We start from the raw sequence: 14571 nt of genomic DNA, 5'->3' as shown, positions 1-14571 counted from the left end.
CTTCATTTGCAGCATTTTGCCACAGAGGAAATTAAATTCATCTCCCAGCTTTATTGCATCAAATGAACTTGTGGAATAACCGTTATTTGGAGCGTCACCACCATACCTGCAGTACAATTTGGTGCACTTCACAAAAGTCTTGTTTTCTGCTTGGGAATATTCACGAGAAGGCACTCGTGAGGTTGCAAGTGATAAAATGCTCCGGTCCGAGGCCAGATCCCACAGCCTAGCAGGCCCAGTTCAATGGAGGCCACACTGCATTCAGCTACAGGGTCCTTTCACTGCCACAAGGGAGAAGGAGGTGGTGGCAGCAGACACAAAGGAGCAGGCAAGTGGGTTCCCAGTGTGTGAGGGAAGAGGAGCACACAAGTAGCTCACTTACCTATTTGCACAGGCCCCTCCTTGCTATTGCTTAGTCTCCTGCTGCTGCTACTGAAACACCAAGCGCCCTCCATTGGCAACCTCCTCCTCTGCTTTGCTCCTCAATGGGAGGAGAATTGGGAGAAGGCCGTGGCAACAAACCAGCCAGCCAATGGCTGTGTTGGATTGGCTGTTAGACCACATGGACATTAACAACAAAGCTTAAAGCTCATTCCTCATGGCGTGGGAGCCTTTCTGGGGTGGGAGCCCACTTTTCAGTCCCAGGCAATATATTTGAGGCAATATTTTAGGGGGGCAGGAGGGGAAACTCTGCTTAGTCTGTTTTGCTCCTGCTCAGTTTTGCCAAGTGTCCTGAAGCTCACAAAAGTTCTGTTCCTTCGCCCAACGCAGGGCCTCTTTTAATAATGCACAATACGGCCATTTTCTGTAGCAAAAAGAGGTCAGTCCCCTGAAGGATTTATAGTCCTTTGTGGGAGTTTTCCTGCTTTTGCACACTGTTGACAAAAGCATTTACATTTCTTTGGCCTCCAATTTGGTACTGGGCTGTTCCTTATATTTGTTTCCTTTTTTAAATCCACAGACTCTTCCTCCCCCCTTTTTTTGCTTACTTCCTCACAGTCTTACCTGCTAGACATTTTGCATTTCTCTCCCAACCCCCCAGGCTGATTAAACACAAGCACCGCCTCAGCACGTTCAATTTCTTCTCAATGTTTGACATAAATATTCTTGTTTACATTATGCGGGCATGAGAGTAGCTATTCCCAAATCTGCCACTTCCATGGCATGTTTTGCCAAAGAACTTTTGTTATCTTTCTCTCAAACTGTGTATTTCCTTGCAAGACAGAAAGCACATATTCAAATTCAGAATGCCAGAAACAGCACATGTACAAATTCAATGCATCCTAGGATGGGGCAGGCAGAATGAGACAAGAGGGAGTACATATTTATACACCTGGACAAAAGCTTCAACACACATTCACCAAGCTGTGCTTTACCAATAGGGATGGGTGACTCCCGCAATTTCTGTTTCTTGTGGTTTCTCATTTTTCCAATCTTAAGTTCAGTTTCCCACATTTTCACATCAGTTTGCATTTTTGCTAAAGTCCTCATGAAAATGCATTAGCCTTTTAGTGTGGATTTCTCCTGCTGTATGCATTTGCACACAATTTTGCCTAATATACACAATTTTGCAAAGCAATTTCCCCAAGCATAATGCAGTTTTGTATGACGCTTTCACTGAGAATATACATTTACCCTCGTATATGAATTTTTGTTTGGCGGCATGTAAATTTCTCCGAACACACGTACACATTTTTATGCAATTTTGCCTAATATGCATATATTTGGAAAAAAAGAATCCCCCCAATCTAATGCATTGTTAACTGTTGCTTTTATAAATATATGAATTCTTATGCACGCTTTACTGAAGTATATGAATTTTTGTACACCCCACTCGGCTGGAGTAACTGCATTGCAAAATTCAGAGAAATGCAAAATTCAAAAGACGGTTGAGTGTCAGTCCACGTATTGTTTCAGGCACTGCCAAATAGGCAGGCTTGCCTTTAAATGCAAACTGAGTTGACTTTCTCCCCCCCCCACCACCCCTATTTACCAGCAGCAGGCACAATAATTTGCCATGAAAAATGCAGACAGTTGAAATGCCTACATCTGCTGGAGCAGAGCCTTTCGGGGAGCCAGTTCCCGCCCTTCCTGGTGCCTGCCGTCCCTGTGGTCGTGTGCAATGGTTTTTGCTTGCCTCTCCCCCCTTGCTTTTCACCTGTGAACCCACAGCCCAGTGGGGGCTACGGAGACACACTCCTGCCTAGCAGGCAGGTAGTCCCGACACAACCGCGAGCAGCGTGGGCCTTTTTTCTCCCAAAGTGACCTTTAAATTGGTCCCTAATCATCCCAACAGGAGGACGGGGCTTTTTAAATGCCTCCTGAGGAGAAGCCGTTTCCCACCCACCCCTCTCCGCCACGGAGACCTTTGTCTTCGGGCCTGGTTTGCATTCCGAGAGGCTCCGAAGCCAACAAAGTGGGAAGCGGAGCACATCAAGGTCTGTATCCAAAGGGGGGTGGAAAGAAAAGGAAAAGAAGGCCTCGGGTCCCTTGTGCCCCTGTCCGCCACCCCCACCTCCTCCCTGCAGGTGAGCAGTGTCGAGGAAGGCCTGGCATTCTCTGGGACCTGGTGGTGGTCCCCCACAGCACCTCTTGGCAGCCTGCACACCATCCCTATAGCAACCGCTTCCCCATCACCCCCTGGCTACCCCTGTCCCTCCTCCGGCTTCCTCAACCTCTTGGCTGCCAAGCCCTAACCCTCTGAAAAGAAAGATAGAGTCTGCAAATGTTTCCCTGAGTTAGTTAAAGCAGAAAGTACATCTCATTTGCAGGGCAGGCCCAATAAAAGGGAAACGCGTCTGAGGAGAAAGCCGGCCTGGGGAGGAGGTTTTTGTTGTGCTGCATTGTGGGGAGCTGGGGGGGATGAGGGGAGGGGGCGAAGAAAAGAAAAGTGCAAGGACAGAGCCGGCTTCTGCTTCACTGCCGCTCAATGGAGGTGGCCCGGGCTACGAGGGGAAGGGGCTTCTGTTTTGTGACTCATTCCCAGCTGGCACTGAATAAAAGGGGGCAGCTCAGAACCCTAGGTCTAATACTGATCCAGCTCTGCTTTGTTCCAGTTATTTTCCCACTCTGTGAGGAATGATTTTGGGGGGGGAGGGGGAGAAAAGGGAGGAGCGGCCAAAGGCTGCTTTTCAGCACATTCAGAGGAAGAAGGAGCAGACATTAGCAAGGGGCTCTCGTGGCCCTGGCCGCAAGGTGGCTGGATGACCGAAAGGAAACCAAAGTTATCCTGCTTTTTGCTAACCCACCCCCTCAAGATATGAAAGTAGCACAGCACCATTTGTGTCGTTCGAGCTACGTGGAAGCCTCCCCATTTTCAGAGATGTTCTGCGCGACCCTAAAGCCTGCTGTGACTTGTTGATGATGATGGTAATGATTATTAAATTTGTACCCTATCCTTCATCTGTTAGATCTCAGGGCGGTTCACAAAATAAAATTGCAATATAAAGCACACAAAATGCATGATAAAAATATGAACAAACACAAACCAATAAACCCTCCCTCCCACAACACATTTAAAAAGCCATGGAATATTAATCAGCCCAAGGCCTGGTTGAACAGGAATATTGTCGCCTGGTGCCTAAAGGTGTATAGTGAAGGCACCAGGCGAACCTCCCAGGGGAGAGCATTCCCACAGATGGGGAGCCACCACAGAAAAGGTTCATTCTCATGTTGCCACCCTCCAGACCGCTTGTGGAGGAGGCAGATGAAGAAGGGCCTCAGGCGATGGTCTCAGGGTCCAGGTAGGTTCATACTGTATGGAGAGAGGTGGTCTCCTAAACTGTTCCCTTACAGTTGAACAGGAAGTATATTTGAAACCCTTTCAGGTCCATGTAGCCTTTATAGACTCCATCCCGATTAGGAACTGCTCTGGGTTTGTGGGGTTGCCTCCTACATCAGTGGGCTCCAGCTATGGGCTTAGCAATGGGTCCAGACACCAGGCAGTGGCAAGTGGCCAAGGGCCACCATTTTGAATTTCCCTTCATTGATGGTGCACCTAAGTAAATGGATATAATGCTGGCTATAATGCCGGGCTTCAGCTGGCTATGTGTAAGAATGTCAGCAGAGCCCCACTGAATCAGGCCAAAGGCCAACTGAGTCCAATCTTCTGTCCTCAGGGCGACCAAGCAGATGCCTATGGGAAGCCCATAAGTTGTGCCTGAGTGAATCAGCACTTACCCCACTTAATGTTCCCAGCGATGGATGGGGGACAAATTCTCCACATTTCCAGCAGTGGAAGAAGAGCATTGCCATCATGACTAGCGACCGCTGACAATCATACCCTCCACGAATTGGTCTAGAAATTGAGAATTGTATCCAATGACAATCCTACCCAGAATAGAGCCATTGAAATGAACAGGTCCATAAGTTTCACTGGATCTACTCTAAAGATGAGACTAATGGAAATTGACAGATTTGTCCATATCTCCTGTCAACATGCACTATGCTTCTATTATTTCTCTGTGGCACTGTTGTCCCAATCCAGTGATATTTTGTGGCTGCAGAAGCTGCCACACAGACATTCCTTGGGTGGTGCCAGGGTTTTGTTGCCAACAGACGTGCCTCTCCTAGCCAGATCCCAGGGGGTGGGTGAGGGAACATGTGCCTGTGAGATTGGACATGCCTGTCTTTTCCTATCACCACTGCCATTAAATACGACTCCAGTGAATGTTCCTCTTGGCATCCTTGATCAGACCACCCAGCTGTCACGGAAATTTATTGCTCTTTGCAGATAAAAAGCTGGTCAGCAACATCCCAAGATTCTTTGGGATTTATCCAGAGGGAAGAAGGATGGCTCCACTAATTTCAGCTAACTCAGCCTGGATCTAGCCCAAAAATCAGACAAATTCCATTGTCTTCCAGGATTTTGTTTCCACAAGCACCACCTGCGACAAAATGTTGCAGCACAAGGTGGATCTGTTTTGGTTTCCAGCCAATCTGGCGGGGGGAGGGGGTTGCCATTTTGTGGTTTGCCTCGAGTACCAAAGTGTCCTAGGTCAGTCTATGGCGATGGAAATTCTCCATCTTTGCTCTCTTGCTAGGAATGTCTGGAGAAAACAGAGATGGGAAGAGAACTTGCTAATTTTTGGCAGAGGATGAACTGCAGCAGAATGGAAACAACGCTGCATGCAACAAAGACATGGTGGGACAGGGGGAAATGTTTTCTTATGTCCTTGTTTCTTGCTATCTCTTGCTGTGGGCAGAGGAAAGCAAAGAGAAAGAGTTAGGAGACGCAGCAGGAAGAAAGCCAGGGAGCTCCAGGAGGGGCAATGGGTCCCTTGCTGAAGCACAAACCTTGGCAGGTTTGCTAACCCCTGTTCCTGAACCCCAGTGCAGAGATATTCCTCAGCAAACAAATAACGGTGATAAAGATTCCATGAGAACAAGAAGCTTGGAATTCACCATGCTGCAGCACTGAGAGCGTGGGAAACTGCTCTCTTGGTGTGATTTAAAGCATGGGTAGCTAATCTTTTTTCAGACAGGGAGCCCATATTGCCATTTTGTCTACTAGTTGTTGGGCGATCACCCCACAGTCTCTTGCACATACAGACACCAACACACACCTTGAAGCAGGGATGGAGAAACTGCAACTCTCCAAAAGTTACTGGACAACAATGCCCATCCTTCCTGACTACAGGCCAGGCTGGCTGGAGCTGATGGGAGCCGGGGTCCAGCAACACCTGGAGGGCCAGAGGTTCCCTCCCTCTGGTCCAAAGCTAAATAGGGGCATTAGAGAGGAATGTGAAGGGCTATGTGAGTTGTCAAAGGCCACTCATCAACTCAGTGTCAGAGAACAGGACCAATGTCTTTCTCAATATATATTCAATATATTCTCAATATATATTCTCAATATATAATAAAATTTTATTTATATCCCGCCCTCCCCAGCCGAAGCCGGGCTCAGAGCAGCTAACAACATTAAAATGATACAACATTCTAAAATCATTTCATTATAAAATCAATTCAAATCAGATTAATGGCAACCATTGGGCTAGAGTTCTGTGAGGATTGCCAAAGGAGGGGGTCAGGCTGTGCCCTGGCCAAAGGCCTGGTGGAACAGCTCTGTCTTGCAGGCCCTGCGGAAAGATATCAAGTCCCTCAGGGCCCTAGTCTCTTGTGACAGAGCGTTCCACCAGATCGGAGCCACAGCCGAAAAGGCCCTGGCTCTGGATGAGGCCAGCCTAACCTGCCTGTGGCCCGGGACCTCTGATATGTTTTTGTTTGAAGACCGTAAGGTCCTCTGTGGGGCATACCAGGAGAGGTGGTCCTGTAGGTACGAGAGTCCTAGGACGTACAGGGCTTTAAAGGTTAAAACCAGCCCCTTAAACCTGATCCTGTACTCCACTTCTCAGTGGATCATGCTGCCTTTCCAGATCACGGCAACGAGCAATGGCTCAGCTCTGTGAGCCCCTGCCCCTCTCCCCATTCCTCTGCAGCGCTGGTAAAGGCCTCCTCCTCTCCTCCATCTCTACCTCAAAGCCATACAGGCCGGAACTAATAGGATTGACTCTGTTTCATTAATTTCCTTTCATGTCGTCTGGTTGGATTTCCACCACACGTAACACCATCTTTCCCAACATTTATCATGGATTAAGAAATGCAATGAGCTAATGTGAATAGCAATACACTCCTCAAGCTGAGGCTCAGGAAAGGAGGTACTCAAGTTTGCAGGGGGTGTTAGGAAAAGATTAAATACCGCACCCCCCTCCTTTCCCCTCCTACCCTGATACTCCCCCTTCTCTCACACAACAGCCTTTTCATATGTAGTCTTAAAATCCTTTTGTTGTCCACGCTCTTCACAGCGAAACATTTTGTAAGGCAGGCAGGAAATTCTAATGAGACGAACAGCAGGTGAGGTGTTGGCTGTGGAGCTCAGCGTCTACACAAAGCAAAACCGAGCTGTTGGAAACCTCCCCAGCTACGACCAGGGTGGAACTGAAACAATTTGTTCCCAGAAATTCCCCTCCATAATGTGGATAGACAATGTCCACCTGGTATCTGCTAAAAAAAAGAAACTCCAGCATTTGCTCCAGAAATTATCTTTCTCTGATATCTAATGATATTTCAGTTCAAGATCTAAAGGAAGTTTCAGAGTTGCACTGGCAGTTAGGGTTTGAGGAATGGCATGCCATGGCATGCCGTATTAGATTACAGTGGTACCTCGGGTTAAGTACTTAATTCGTTCCGGAGGTCCGTACTTAACCTGAAACTGTTCTTAACCTGAAGCACTACTTTAGCTAATGGGCCTCCTGCTGCTGCTGCGCCACCGGAGCATGATTTCTGTTCTCATCCTGAAGCAAAGTTCTTAACGTGAGGTGCACTTTCTGGGTTAACAGAATCTGTAACCTGAAGCGTATGTAACCTGAAGCGTATGTAGCCCAAGGTACCACTGTAGTACAATTTAATGTAAATTGTCAAATATTATTGGCATGCAATGGTGTTTTGTCTCTGACATACGATGTGCAGTGGTACGTAGTTTTTGACAGTTTTCAGCAGCTGAAAGCTTATGCCAATTCATACTTTATGCTTTCCAAATTCAAAATGTGAAAGGAAAAGTAATAACAGGGAAGTCTAAAAACATTTACAAATATCCGTTCCAGGTTTGTATGATCTCAAATGTTTCTCTGGAAGAAAAGGAATGGGTTTCTGGAATTGCTTTGGATAATCATTTGAGGAATTGTCCATAGATTTTGTGAATCATTAACAAATGTCTCAGTGGCCAATGCAAGTTTTAGTGGATTTTACTGGTAGATTCGCCATGATGGTAAATGTACAAACTTTTTCTTATTTGCCCTGCACTTTCTTGTTTATCATAGATTTGATCAGCCAAATGATGAAATTCTCTTCTTAAGCATCTGTGCTCTCCATTCTTTAGGGGCTATGTGGAAGTTGACCCCTTCCATTGCGCTTTGAATGGCATTAGATCTGCCTTTCAGAACATTTGCTCCTGTTTCTGGGTTTGAGGTTTTTTTACTGCCTCCTGGTTTGTTTTTTTTATTTTGTTGCCTTCAGAAACTGCCTTGTCTGTCTGTGCTTTGTGGTGGCCCATCTAGGTCAGGATCTATCTATCATTAAACACAAAAATAAGGAACCCGCTATATAAAAACATACACAAATTTTAAAAAATAGGGGTTCAGGCCAGCATGCAAAGACACAATACAGTGGTACCTCGGGTTACATATGCTTCAGGTTACAGACTCCGCTAACCCAGAAATATTACCTCAGGTTAAGAACTTTGCTTCAGGATGAGAACAGAAATCGTGCTCCGGCAGCGTGGCAGCAGCAGGAGGCCCCATTAGCTAAAGTGGTGCTTCAGGTTGAGAACAGTTTCAGGTTAAGAATGGACCTCCGGAACAAATTAAGTTCTTAACCTGAGGTACAACTGTATATGGCAAGCAAAGTACAATGGATTGTATTCGTCCCAATGTACCCGCAAGGCATGCAGTACATACAAGCGGTACTCCAGAATGATCAAAATAAGTACAATATTACGATTAATGATATATTTTCATTTCTGATACAAGAAAATTATTGGAAGTGGTGGAGCAGCTGTAGTAAACAGGACTGGAGCCCAGTGATCCCAGTTTCGAAGAGAAACTCCTTCTTCAGATAACAATATAAAAGAAAATGGTAGCAATGCAAGCCAAATAATATACAGTGTAATGTAAACTTTTCCAGACCGTGAGCAGGCTGACTCACCCTGTGAAGTTATCAAGGTCCCACATCGTGTACCAGTTGAGGTACCTGCTGCATGCTGGCTAGCTGAGCACAGAGGAAGCCCACTAGTGGACATTTATGAGAAGAAAATGTGAAACACCAAAGGTTTCTTAAAGAGGTATTATAAGAAATAGCCCAAATCAAAAGGTGTCTTAAACCCATGCAGTGTAATTCTATTGAGAAGATTAATCTCTTGTCTCAAGAGCACCTTCTCAGACCCATACAACAGAATTAACACTGAGAAGGTACTCTCGAGACAAGAAATTGGGCTGTTTCTTGTAATTGTGACGAATACAATTCATTGTACTTTACTTGCCATATATTGTGTCTTTGTATGCTGGCCTGAACCCCTGTCCCCCCAATTTGTGTATATATCTACCATTCAAGGCAGGGTGCTCTAAGGCTTCAGACACAGGTCCTCCTGCCCTACTTTGAGATGGCACAAAAACCTGCCCTCTGCCACTGAGCTTTGCCCCTTCCATTTGTTTTATTGTGTGGTTTTGCTTTGTTTTATTATTATCCACCTTGAATGTGCTAAAAAAAAGGAGCCACGATTCAAATGCATATATAAAATAAGTACCAGTCGTATTTATTTGTTTCTTCTCTCTCTATTGCGCATTAGCATGGATTGCAAATTATCTTGATCCTACTTCAAGGATGCTAATAAAAGCAACAAGACCTGCACTGTGCCTGGTAACAATACCAACATCTTGTTTTGGGCAGGGGTGGGGTGTCCTTTAAACATCTGTGAAAACATTTGCACAACTTTAAAATATATGCATTATTAATAATAATGATAACATTTCAGAAAATGCAAATTAGGTAAGGTTGCATTAAAATCCTAACAACCTAATTTATCCTCCATCCCTAACATGTGATGCCGTGCAAGCTAGATTTGAACTACTGAATGCTTTGGGCTTGATATTGTCAGGAGTTCCGCCTACACTTGAGTAGGACCCTGGCAGAGACACATGCCCAACTGGCATGTTCTCTCCCTCCTGGTCGATCATTCGGGAGCTTCATGAGCTTTCTTCAGCCCAAACATCACAGTGACCGATGCCAAAAGACAACGGCACACTTAGGGATCCGCAGAGTTTGCGCAACTTGCATAACAGAACCTCAGCAACTCAGCATTTTGGCTAATCTACTTTATTTACATATAAACACACATGGAGCACTGCAACGTGGCTCCCTCTCTCTCTCTAGCATCAGACAGCAAAGAGAAAAAGAACAAAGGACAATAGTCCCACTTCACAGAACACAGTAACACAAACATCCTGTCTCTGTCACTTCCCACTCTGTGGAGCCAAAACATATACCATCTTGTGAAAGACAACAACACCATGACTTCAATCACGCAGCCAGGGATTCTAACAGATATGTGCAAGGCACAGCTTGGCAAAAAGCTTTAACACTCCCTGGCCCATCTGCTCCTATAACTGTGAGCCACTGTGAGCCCCTGAATCGTGGTAAGTGCCATGAAGTTAGCACATACGAATGTATGAACAAAGCAAACGTCCACATATTCTAACATCCAGTTTCCCAGTGGCCAATCAGACACCTCCTGGGAAGCCTGCAGCAACTAGCATTCAGAAGCATGCTGCCTCAATCCCTAGAGGTTGGACAACACTGCCCATTAATTTGTGCAACATTGCCACCTACTGTTGACCAGCAATGACTGTGGTGAATGGGCAAGTGTGTGTGTGTGTTCAGAGCGGAGAGAAATTGAGTGCTGCACAAACACACATATATAGTGAATGGGGGGTAATATTGAATGCACCTGATAAAGAAGACTCAGGTTCACAAAATGGTTACACCACAATACAGGTGAAACTCGAAAAATTAGAATATCATGGGAAAATTCATTTATTTCAGTAAAATTCAACTTTAAAGGTGAAATGCCATAATCATCACAATTATAACAAATAAAGGCTTGACATATCTTGCTTTACATGTCATGAGTCTATCTCATACATTAGTTTCAGCTTTTAAGTTGAATTACTGAAATAAATGAACTTTCCTACAATATTCTAATTTTTCGAGTTTCACCTGTACACTAGTTTTTGGAGGAGGAAAACAAGGAAAAAAATATTCTGAATCTCAGAAGCCAGAACAGCAAGAGGGATCGCTGTGCAGTGAAAGCAGCGATCCCTCTTGCTGTTCTGGTTCCTGGGATAGCTGCACAGCTTGCATTCGCTTCATAAGATGCACACACATTTCCCCTTACCTTTTAGGAGGGAAAAAGTGAGTCTTATAGAGCGAAAAATACAGTACCTATCTCCACAGTCAGAGGCAGCAATGCTTCTGAATATCAGTGGCTGGAAACTGCAGGAGGAAAGCGTGTTATTGTGTGCAGATCTTGCTTGCAGGTTTCCCAAGGCTTGGCCACTGTGAGAACAGAATGCTGGAATAGATGGGCCATAGGCCTGATTCAGCAAGCTGTTCTTGTGTTCCTGATCTTCATACAGCAGATGGCTACCACTTTGGGATTTGGCACTTACTGCCAAGGCTCTCTAGCAGAGCAATCCCTCAAACGAGGCAAAGGGAATCGCTTGACCTTTTCATTACATGCTGAAGTCAGCACAGATTGAATCAGCCTACAGTCTCGATACACCAACTATGTCATAAGGATACACTAGAGCCTTTTGCACCACAGGTCTGAAGGCAGCTGGTTTGGGCAACTTTCAGTGGGAAAATATGGACAATGGGGACAGGGTTAAGCATATCCCTCTCTCCTCTGCTGCTTTTATGCTCCTGGTCGTAGCCTCCCAAGGTTACTTTTCAATTTTAATAAGTTTCTCAAGGAAAGGTTACATGCCTAATTTGGCCCTTACAGCCACATCACACCAAGACAACTTAAGGATGGATAAACTGGGACATGTGCAGAGAAGGAGGGCCAATATGATCAAGGAAGCAGAAACCAAGCCTTATGAGGAACAGTTGAGGGAATTGAGTATGTTTAGCCTGTGTCAGGAGTGCGTGCAGGAGCCAGGCCCTGTGACCAGTAGGGCTTCGCAGGACTGGAGCCTTCCTAAGTTTGTTCTGAAGAGGCAAGGCGCGACCGCACAGGTGTGGCTGATTGGTAACTCACAGCACCTGGTGGCAAGAGCCGGGAAGGGATATAAGGTCACCCTTTCCCTTCGGCTCTTTGCCACAGCAACACGTTCCCTGCCTTGCTGTGTTGGGCTCTTTGATCCTCAGACCCTTGACTTTGTGACTCCTTGCTTCTTGATCCTCGGACCCCTGACTTCGTGACTCCCTGACCCTCGGACCCCTGGCTTCTGGACTCTCATTCCTGCTTCCACACCGCCATCTTGCCCCTGGTCCTGACGTCCTCAGCCCAGACTTTGATTGCACATAGACCGGACCACGACAGCCTGGAAATGAGCAGAGTGAGAGCAGATGCTACTATAGCCATCTTCAAGTATCTCAAGGGCTGTCACTTGGAAGATGGAGCAAGCTTGTTTTCTCATGCTCTTGAGATTAGGGCCCATACCGATGGAGTTCCAAGAAAGGAGTTTCTGACTTAACATCAGGAAGAACTTTCTGACAGTAAGAGCTGCTCGACAATGGAATAAACTCCTATGAGAGGTGGTGGAGGTTTTTAAGCAGAGGTTGGATGGCCACCTGTCATGTACGATTCAGAGATTCTTGCGTTGCAGGGGCTGGCCTAGATGACCCTCAGGGTCCCTTCCAGCTCTACCATTCTGTGATTCTAAGACATTTCTCCTGTGTGCATCTTTTATTCACAAAAATGAGATCTCACAGGAACTTTCTTCACTAAGGTTTAATGCAATGGACAACTTATTTCCATCTGACATAATACTGCAAAGCCCGTGTCTGCTTGATATTTCATTCAAGCTAATGCATGTCCCAGGGTGCTTCCTCACAGAGTGGAGCTGGGGGAAATGAGCACTGCTGTGTGGTTTGCTACACCGGCCACTGCATGGCTCTAGGGTCAAACCTGCTCTTGATTCCTGCACCCCAGGCTTGCTAGCACAAACTGACTCCTGCAGAGTGATGCTTTCTTCCCCTTCTCTACAGACAAACCCAGTGTACCATGAAATAGATATAAAGAGACCAGCTAGACAGTGGTGGCTGGTGACCATTGGAGCTGACAGGGGAGCCCTATAGTGGGTGGATTCAGAGCCAATGAGAGGCAGAGCCAAGCCTTTCCAGATTTGTCTCTATTTTCCTCGCTGCTGAGTTCTGAGACTCATGGACTAGCCTGGATTTATTTGAGTACATGAAGCTGCCTGGAACCCTGTAAGCATTTAGCCTGGCATTACCTACCAGGGCTGGCATCACATGGATACGTTCCCATCAGGTGGATACGTTCCCATTGGCTGCATTAGGGTAAAAAAGGTAAAGGACCCCTGGGCAGTTAAGTCCAGTCTAAGGTGACTATGGGGTTGCAGTGCTCATCTCACTTTCAGGCCGAGGGAGCCGGCATTTGTCCACAGACAGCTGTCCGGGTCATGTGGCCAGCAGGACTAAACTGCTTCTGCCGCAACAGGAAAGCATGACAGAAACCAGAGCTCATGGAAACGCCGTTTACCTTCCCGCCACAGTGGTACCTATTTATCTACTTGCACTGGCATGCTTTCGAGCTGCTAGTTAGGCAGGAGCTGGGACAGAGCAACGGGAACTCATCCCGTTGTGTGGATTCGAATCGCCAACCTTCTGATTGGCAAGCCCAAGAGGCTCAGTGGTTTAGACCACAGCGCCACCCACATCCCTTCACCTTTTACCTTGGCTACATTATCACCACCCATACAAAAGTCTCCAAAGGCTTGGATGGAAACATCAGGCTTTAAAGCAATTAGTTGGGCATCGTTCCCAAAAGCAAATGTTTTAGCGACACCAGTGTGCTAACTCCCCGGGTGCTACAAATAGCAAGTTAGTGCCTTTAAAACGTATGTATGGAAGCAGGAGCGTTGAAACTACTGTAAACCATTTAAAGTGGGTCCATCCAGCCTGTGGAACACTGCGTGATTCACTTTTTTTACCTAAAAGCAGAGCCCAGGCATCTTCTTTTGAATAGGAAACATGCATTTGCGTGTGCAAAAAAACAAAACGCCCGGCGCAAACTCACTGCTACCCCAGGAAACATTCACAAGCATAGCAAGGCTTCCTTGCTGCACACACACAGAGACAAGACAGATGCACACTGCTGGCTGCCTTCAGGCATTGATTTCCACAGTGCTGGCCTCCCCCTGCTGATCTCGGATGATATGAACTCCAGCAGTCCGCACCAAGCGTGTGGTGTTTTGGGTGCGCCCTGACGGGGTTGGGGACCTGGTAGGAGATATGTGTGTTCTGGAGGTGGCCGGAGACCTGGCTGGCGAGCGATGGTATCGACGAGCAGACCGAACAGGCAGTCCAGGTGATCTTCCAGGTGGAGGAGGAGAGCTGGAGTAGCTAGGCGGCGAGGGCTCAGCAGCGTTTCGGGACTCGGTAAGGGATTCCTCTTCCGCTTCTGGAGAGTCCTTGGGGAAGCAAGTAAAAGCAAGCAGCCGCGGTCAGAAGATGAGTGTAGTACCACAACATACTGCAATGAACTTCAAAAGCACTTTGGAACTGGGCCGGCCCTACCATCAGACAGAGTGCTTCAGGAAGTAGATTTTGAGCGTCATGAAAGAGCAGCAAAGTGTTAGCTATTTTACTTTGTTATTATGGTATTTTTACTGCCAGGGAAGGGGAGAGGTTGTTGTGCAATTATATGCCTAAAGGCCAAAAATACTTTTCGTTTTTTTACCATGGTTTATTACCCACTTTGACTTGATAGGAGTATCATTTTCTGCTCCACCCCAGGCAGCAAAATGTCTTGGTTTAGCCCTGTATTCTTGTGCA

General features: G+C 46.4%; 1 protein-coding gene across 1 annotated transcript in view; it reads right to left on the bottom strand.

The window, feature by feature from the left end:
• Window positions 1–12490: 12490 nt before the first annotated feature.
• Window positions 12491–14571, bottom strand: part of HEPACAM (hepatic and glial cell adhesion molecule) — a 36719-nt gene continuing 34638 nt past the window's right edge. The window contains exon 7 of the mRNA XM_081891064.1: window positions 12491–14207. Coding sequence (XP_081747190.1) covers window positions 13902–14207 — 306 coding nt within the window. The 3' untranslated portion in view covers window positions 12491–13901. The remainder of the gene's footprint in view (window positions 14208–14571) is intronic.

This window comes from Podarcis melisellensis, assembly GCF_964234715.1.
Source record: "Podarcis melisellensis genome assembly, chromosome: 15".
Classification (NCBI taxonomy): domain Eukaryota; kingdom Metazoa; phylum Chordata; class Lepidosauria; order Squamata; family Lacertidae; genus Podarcis; species Podarcis melisellensis.
The sequence above is the reverse complement of the archived record's forward strand: the minus strand, read 5'-3'. Positions and strand labels throughout refer to the sequence as shown.